Raw genomic sequence first — 8,988 nt, forward strand, 5'->3', positions numbered from 1 at the left:
AGAACGCCTGAATGGATTGAATTGATATTTGGTATGTAGACCTGAAAACGATTAGATTTTGGGCTCCCTGGCAGCTTGTTACGTTACTGCAGCGGAACCTCCGGGTTTAATATTTCTAGTTCTGGGCATGCTGTGGCCATAATTTTTAATTGGTAGATAGCTCTTGGGCTGAGAGTAGATGGTGTTCGTTTGGAACTGCAGGGGCCGGTTTAGTGTGAGAGTTTGAAAGGAAATAACTCAAGAAGGGGTTGACAGATCGTCGTAATTTTTAGTATGTAGATGAATATAACATGACGTTTTAATTTCCGTTTGCACACTCCTTTTTTAACCATACATATGATTAAATGTTCGCTCTGGGCCAAGTATTTTACGAGTTGTGCAAAATATCCGACCGTATCATCCGACCACACTACAGTGACTACGTTCACCAAATTATGTAAGATGAAGAAAATGAGCTATCTACTGCACTTACAATATAGAAACCGGCCGGCTATGCATGGCAGCATGTACTCCGTCATAATGTACATGTAACGTTATTTATTTATCAAGCATTACAATCGATAAACACTATGTGATTAAAAACAAACGTTTCTATTGCACAACGCTTGTTGGCAAAAATTGTCAAGGTAACAGGCAACGATACGGTACCTTGTTTTAAAAAGCTGTAATCTATAGCCCGATATCGATTATGAAGCGATACACATCAAAACGTTACACATCGATCAGGTAACTAAACAAGTTGTGAAATAAGACCTGATGATGAATTCAGCACCAAGGACAGGTCGACGTGTACTCTTTAGAACTGTCCTGAATGACAATATTAGACTGTTAAATGACATACTCCTTTACGTACAATGCAAATCGTCAAGGTAATGGCTTGGATTCTTTGCTGAACTGATTCATGACTCGTATGACTGCCCACACTAAAAAGAGCCTGAAACATGATGAGTCCTCTACTTTCAGGAATGGACATGCAATGGCGCCACCTGCCGAGATATATCCAAATTGTCAGTAGCAGCACCTCACGTTTTGGACAATTATAGCAATAGTTCGCCAAGAAGGTTATATTTCGGCAGCCTTTGTATATCTTTTATTATATGTGTGTGTGGGTGTGTGAGGGGGTTGTAGAGGACGAACATAACACGAGAACGCCTGGATATATCGGTATGTGGGTAGGTCTCTATGAGACCTGGAAATAATTAGATTTTAGGTCCCCTAGGGGCTTTTTACGGTACTGTGGTGCAGTTTTCGGGTTTGACATGCTATTACTATAATTATTTGAGTGGTAGATAGCTCTTGAGGCCGAGAGGAAGTGGTGTGCGTCGCCTAGCGGTTTTTTTTTTGGAACTTCAGGGACTGGTTTAGTAGCAGGGACTGGTTTAGTGTCAGACTTTGAAAGGGTTGAAAAAATTGTCATGATTGCAATGCTTCATAAAGTTAGATCAGTAGTAATTTATGCAAATTGGAATCATATTTGCATAAGCAACGGGATAAGTTTATAAACCCGTTCTGTTCCATTATAGGACTATTCCAACATGTCACATTTGTAACTGAGAAAGATACGAACATGGCCTGATTTGCATAATAATGACAAATGCCAAAATCTCATTGTGGTAAATGACGGGAATTTCTTACTTGGCATTTGGAAGTTATGTACAGGTGAATATCATCGAACATTAAATATACAAATGAGGACCTCATTCACATACATTATCAAGAAATGCTGCTATAGCCTTCTTCCTTTAGATAGATTTTCTCCGTCTGTTATTTAGGAGGAGGAGATGAGGGCCTTATGTGCATACTTAATGACAAACACGCATAATACATCAGTTCTAAAGGTTATGCCATGTTGATTTTATGGATTACGTGGATGACATCCTCCGGATACCCAAAAGTGCGAATAAAAAATTGGTTGGCAAAAAAAGATTGCCCTCGGTATGCAATCTAGGTCGTCAGGAAGATTGAACAAATTACTAAACACACTAATTACGGCATGCCCAACAATAGATTTGTCATGTTTGTTCTATTCTTTTTCGTGTTTTTTCTTTTTTTTTTGTATATATTTTTTAAATTTTCTTCCGTACGCACATCACACATACAGTAAATCGTACAACTACACAACAGCTTTAAAATAAGTTTCCCGAAACACCCAAGTAAAACAGGTCACGAGGCCACCTATCACCATCTCGAAATACTTTATTGCATACCTATAACCATTTTCTTGTTATACCAACATATTGTCTTAACTGTACTTTTTTAGTACACAGCATTAGCTCCTGATGCAAATTGCACCGTCCTACTACATCTTACATGCAGGAGACATTAAACTGACACAGGAAATTAATTATAACAGGAAGGTTAAAGAATTTTCTGTTCTTGGTTTGACCTACTGTCATCATTTTTCCTTCCTACAATAATCACACTAGTGACTGCATGCCCCTATTTGTTAAGCTGGCAACTCCGTAGCCTCCATCACCGGCCTTTCTGGGGGCATTGGCGGAAGATGTTGTGGGGGGAGGGGGGGGGGGGGTAGCTGTAGAAGTCTGTGAGGCATCTTCAATGGTAATGAACTAAATTTTTAGATACTAATGATATAATAATCAAACGTGACTACCCCCTTGTGCCTCAGGATCCGGAACACCGGCAGATGCGGAGTCTTGTCCTTCTTTCCAGACCCTCCACTGCCGTGAAGCTGGCTTCTTCTTCTCGGCCACAGATAGATAGATATCTTATATCATAACTTTATCAAAGAACATCACACATGTCTAGAGCTTTCTTCCAAAGATATCTATCCACAAATATACATTTTTGAGAATTATTTGGGAATTAGATACGTGCAACTTGCTGCAAGCGCAGCGACTTCCTTTTGTAGCTGCCGACCGAAAACAACCGAAATCAGATTCTCCCGTCACAGATGAGATGCAGTCGTCAGGTTCACGTACTGTATTCATGCTATAATAGGTATTTGTTGTAGAAAGGCCACCACAAAGATAATCAATCATGATGCTAGGTTATCAAATTGACATTTGTTAGAGATTACGTCCGAGTGCGTTTTCACCATACATTTCAGTTTTTCTGATCTTTGGGTTCTTCTTTGTCATTTATCATGTAAGGTGACCCCAATACGCAATGCCACTCATGGATGCAGTGTCCGATAATCAGGTGAGTTAATACACACTGCTCTTTTCCACATTATTACATTTCGTCCGTTTCAACGGCGAAGAAAGTTCACAGTGTATAATTTGTACTGACACACCAAACCAACCACTTGTCTTGTCTGTTAACCAACCTCGACTGATCCAGTACGCGGCTCTTGATTGGCTAGAGCACGCAAAAAAATGACGTCACTAATCACGCCACACTGAAAGCCGGCCGACGGATAACCCAGCCCGGTCTTTTGACAAGTCCCAACGTTTAAACTTTAACTCCCCTGTACCGTTACAACCAGTCTTTTTACAGGGCAAGTCTTCGGGCGGGAACACTGAGGGGAAATCATGGGCTCCACGGTTTCTAGAGACGATTTTGAGTGGAGTTACAGCGAGGAACCACACGCCTCTCGCAGGAAGCTCATTCTAGGTCAGTTGACATGCATGTGTCGTTTCCGCTTAGCTGTGCATGATTCAGAAGAAAGTACAAACGTATAAACGTTAGTTGACACACTAATGTTAGCACTTCTTTGACTTAACAAGGAATATTTTGTGGGAATTCAGGGCGTTTTATGGCTTTATAGCAATGCTGTGGTGTTCTGTACATGATAGGAAAATGACCTATATTTTCGTGGAGTAATTTATGCAGCGGCCATTTTGCGTTCGAAAAAAAAATGTCACGTAACATTTCTCGTCAAGGCTGTCTGGCCTGTTGCGATTAGGCCCACGAGAAGCAAAATATTCGTCCGTGAATGATTCCGAGGAAAAATTTTGCAGGGGAATGTCGCTGGACAATACATTTACTCGAAGCCCATAGCTGTCAGTGTATGCAAATTTAAACACAGGTCTTGACCAAACGCCCAAAGTAAACGCCTGTCTCGGCTGCAGTCAAAACTCAAGAGGGTTCACTTTTGTGCCAAAGCCCTGCAAACATGGCCTCACCAGGGGTCATTTTCAACTGACATGCAACCTTTTTTCACATCTAGAACACCATTTGAAGCCAGTAATTCAACCATGTAGCCAAGGACATTATGTAATGTGTATGCTTGTGTAGCGGTGTCTTCAGACATAATAGAATTTACTTACACTGTGCAGGCACCATGATTGGCATGAAGCATGATTTATTTATTTTTTGGCGTACAAACTTTTTTCCATGACCAGTGAGATATGATTGCTCGCTTCAAGCCAAGGTATTTGCAAGCTTGGACTTATTTCATTCTGCTTCTTCTGCTAAGCTTCTAAGCATCATGCATGTGTAGGTAACGATGTGTTGTGTACTAGTATTTGAAAGCTGCAGATCTTACTGTACATCTTGAAGTAGCTGTGATGTTAATTTTTATTCATGTCTTTCATGGTGACCTCCCAGCACCAATTCATGACACCGCAAATAATACCTCCCAACTCGACATTGATTCCCTGACATTGGTGAAAATGATTCTATACCTGGATCTATGTAGTAAATTGTAAGGCGTAGGAAATTTTCACACAAGGATCGTAACCCAGTTCATTCTGATTCCCATGGCAGGAAATACTTGTTTGGATTATTTGTGATCTTTGGATTTCCTGTCATTTATCAGAGTATCATCAGAGTGCACCCTCTTTTAATATGCAAAGACTATTATAATCAGAATAATGCAGTAACCTCATTTACTGTTGATACCAGTTATGTGGAAGGATTTCTTGTAATTCATTACTACTAGTACTAGACTAGTATATTGTTGTAATGTTGGAGGCACTTCATTTCAATATTTTAGGGACAACACAACAAATACTCCAGAGATTGACAAACAATTTACTAGTAACTCTTAAACCACGACAGGTGTCCATACCTTTTTGCTCTATTCTTACTTCCAGCTTGTTTGTTTGTACATTTGTATATGACAACAGCAAATGTGCAGTGTAGTGGGCCCTGACAGCTGCCATTGACCCATGACATTTGAAGGTTTTAAGGCTAGTCGAGATCATGAGCATATTTGTAGATTTGTATTTTCTCACTTTGGTATTGAGTATTTTGAGGGGAACGGGTTTTCTGCGCGTGGAGAATTTGCGCGTGCGCGTGAAAAATAAAGTTCCTGAAAAATTTGCCGCAAGGAATTCTATGGTAGAAAAATTTGAACCTATGATATAATTCCCCATCTGTTACCTGAATTTTTGGTTTGAAAAAACCTTGATTTTTAGATCCCTTGGGAATAGGTTAATTTGCATATTTTGAACATTTCAAAATCACGTAAATTTGGCAGAAATGAATTGAAAAATTACTCATATGAGGTTTTATATTGTAAAATGTAACAATTTGAGGCTTTTCTCCATTCTAGAAGCTTCATTTCATCTTTTTTGAAGCAGATTGTTTCACGCGCAAATTTCAAACTTTTTGCGCGTGAAAAGTTAACATTTAAAAATCACTTGAAAATCACTCAGGTCGAGATTTTGTACTCTAGAATGCAACAATATGATGATAAATTCCATTTTGTGCCATCTTGTTTGAGCTTTTAAGTGTAAAACTGCAAAAACTTTTTGAATCCCTTTGGAATCAGCTAATTTGCATATTGTCACACGCAGATTTTTCACGCGCAAGTTTTCACGCGCAAATTCTTCACGCGCACAAAACCCCAACCCATTTTGAGTTTGAAGTTAAAAGATGTTAATGATCAAACAAATACATTGTTGGTCATATAGAAGTCCCCATTATTCCATGGGTTACCAACAAACTCCAACAAGTCCAAGGGTGGAAGGGACCAATAATACCCAGTGCTCCTCAGTCTGTTCGCTAGACAGATCAGGAGTTCAAACATCTCTGACTGACTACAGCACTCAACAGCGAACTCCTGCACCCAATCGCCCTAGTGTGTGTGCTTATGTAGTGTACCCATGACTACATAACAGTCTGGCTTATAGGACAATAGGCTATTCATTGGTTGTGCACTCTAGTTTCCTCCTTTCTGTTCTGCAGGCAAAATGAAATCAATGGTCATGACTTCAGTGAACATGGACAGAGAATGGACCGATCCCGATCGAACGTATATCGAACAAATAGAACAAAGTGGAACCCCGTATTCTATTTCGAACACCTCCGTCAAAATGAACCCCTGGTGTACAGAAATGGCCAAAGAAAAATGCTAATGCTATTCTTTGTTGAAGACTACACCCACCTAGTATAGGTATTGTGGGAGGGAGAGCCACTGCATAGCATTACGTTGATTTTGGGCAGGATGCACGTGTATAACGGTATGTATAAGACACGGGACTCTGCACTGGCAGAGTTTGTAGATGTGTCCCATTAGTTGGCGTGTAGTACAAGCTCCCTCCCCACGAGTGCCTAAGCTGCTTTCTTCTTGATTTCGCTTTTATCATGAGCATGAATGCAGTTGTTATGTATGCAACAAACGAAGTAGTAAACCAGTCACAGATAGATGTACCCTGGTTTTCACGTGCATCGACCGTATGTCAGAAACCGGGCACTCCGGCCCACCAACAAGGTATTGATATGCGGTGCTTCCCGCTTCCGCTTTGACTGAAATTATAACGTCCTTACCACAACTATATCCGCCCCCTCCTCAGATGACTGTACCCAGTGGATGAAGCCTTCAACAAAAAAGTCAGCGCATTTTTTTTCGGCCCGGTCTGAGAGGTTTTCAGCGTCAAAAAAGCTAAACAAAGTCAGTCGTTATTATCAACTAAATAGCGGCGGCGGCCAGTTCTGTCCGACAAACGCTGTTTTTGGCGGAGGTGTTCGAAATAGAACATGATCGAACAGGGGGCGGGGCTCCGGGATCGGTCCATACAGATAAGGATACTAGTTTGTGTGACACAAACCCTGCTGACCAGGGCTGTAACTGGCCCCTCCCTGCAGGTCGGTGGATGTTGGGTGGGCTGCTATAAGCGAGATTTAATCAGGCTATAAGTATAGTATACTATATTCTCGATGGCTTATATTGGCCAGTGAGGTCACTTTCAACATGTTCCGTCATCTTAGCTTGAATAACCAAGCTGAACAAACCATCCCAGACTGTAGCTGCAGCAGAAATGAACAGACATGCCACAGGTGGCATGAAAATTTGATCATCTTACTTTACGATATTAAGGTTGGTAATTTGTTGTACTGTTTGTCTGTTACAGCAAAGTACCCGCAGATGAAACAACTTTTTGGGCATGACTCCAACATGGTGTACAAGGTGGGCTTCATGCTGACACTACAGCTGATAGCCTGTTACTTTGTACAGGTGAGTTTGTCAGTCTCTTTAGAAACCTAGCAACAGAGTCAACAACAATGATCATGGGTCAGAGTAGATACATGTACTAGTACGCATATGCACAAAAATATTCAGTCGTGTAAATAATTTTCAAGTGTATTGCTAAGTTTATGTATTGACTATTAGTTTGTGATGAGTCAGTGTTTCTTTTCAACCAAGGTTGTATAAAGTTTCATTCCTTATGTTGATTCCATTTTCAAAGCACACTGATGAATTCTGAAATGAAACTATGTATGCAAAGTACATACTGAAAGCACAAACTTGTAGGTTTGTAGAGATGTATTTAATACAATATGATTGCATAAACAAGATTGCATAATTTAGACTAGAAAGGCCGGTATTTGCTTAGGAGCAAATTCAGCTATTTTCACTCCGCTCTCCCTCTTTATGCAAACATGGACTCTTCCAAAATTGAATTTGAAAAAAATGAATAACATGAGAGAATGACCCGGAACTACGATGCTACTATACTATTAGTACGTAGTACTGTATGGTAATCAAACTTTTATTTCGTGAACACAACACGCACACAACATGCTAGTGTTTCACACATTAATAAAGAAGGCACCGTGTTACTTCAAGAAAAAAAGTTTTTATTTCACAAACGGAAATTGTGTTGTATTTTTTTCTACAGATGCAACACGTTATGCGACCCTAAACGTTGGTATTACGTATCCACAGCAGACAATAGCGTGGCTTACCTGCTTATTTACACAAGGCAAGGGCAGCTTAGTTACTGCACTTATTCAAGGTTGTCACAAGCATAACTAATCTTCATACAAGCAGACCTCTCCAAACAAACTGTACTACACTTTTAACTCTTTATCAAGATATGCTTATTAGCCGTTTTTAGCGAAGCGCATTAAAACAAAATCCAATTGGATATGATGCAATATGGCAGCCCTGCAATGACATTATCAGTACAAATACATATAAAGTTAATGCACATTGTATTTAGACAAAAGGATCACATTCTATCTTTATACTTAGAGGTAATCAGCTAATACATAATATTGATGAACAAAGCTAATTAGCCACTGTATGTTTGCACGACGTCTGTTTTATATATCTCAATGTTTTGTATGCTTTTTGTCTAAAAAAGGATGCAGCAATTGCAGTAATTATACGTCTGTTACAACCTTAAAGTCCCATTTATTTTCCACATAAACTAATCAGTTTATGACTATTTAATTGTTCTGATAAACTGTTTTTAGTACAGTACAGTACATTATTAAATTACACAGCATATACCATGGTGCGGTGTCTCAAATAACCTAATCATACATCAAGCTGGTAGATATATGTGGAGAAGGAGACCTCAGCCAACCGTTCACACTTACGCCACATCTTCAGAAAAGACGCTGGAGCCGCATGTTCCCCGTTTAGGAACTTTATTCGAACCGACACACAACAGACATGTTTCGCCGTGTGGCTTCCTCAGTGTTATGGGCTCATACATCAAGCTGGTGTTTCTGTCACAGTTTCATTATGTATGTGGGACACTTCTTGCACTTTGCTATCCTCTCCTTTGTGTCTGTTGGTGCCACCTTTGTAGCCAGTTGACTATTGTGTTCTCTGACATTTCCTTTGTG

The 8,988-nt window shown here is 40.0% G+C and overlaps 1 protein-coding gene across 1 annotated transcript in view; it reads left to right on the top strand.

Moving 5' to 3' along the window:
- The first annotated feature begins 3,332 nt into the window (after positions 1–3,332).
- Positions 3,333–8,988, top strand: part of LOC118427793 (sphingolipid delta(4)-desaturase DES1-like) — a 12,718-nt gene continuing 7,062 nt past the window's right edge. Inside the window, exons 1-2 of the mRNA XM_035837735.1 lie at positions 3,333–3,576; positions 7,263–7,366. Of these exons, the coding sequence (XP_035693628.1) occupies positions 3,495–3,576; positions 7,263–7,366 (186 nt within the window). The 5' untranslated portion in view covers positions 3,333–3,494. The remainder of the gene's footprint in view (positions 3,577–7,262; positions 7,367–8,988) is intronic.

The sequence above is a fragment of the Branchiostoma floridae genome, chromosome 1, assembly GCF_000003815.2.
Source record: "Branchiostoma floridae strain S238N-H82 chromosome 1, Bfl_VNyyK, whole genome shotgun sequence".
NCBI lineage: Eukaryota > Metazoa > Chordata > Leptocardii > Amphioxiformes > Branchiostomatidae > Branchiostoma > Branchiostoma floridae.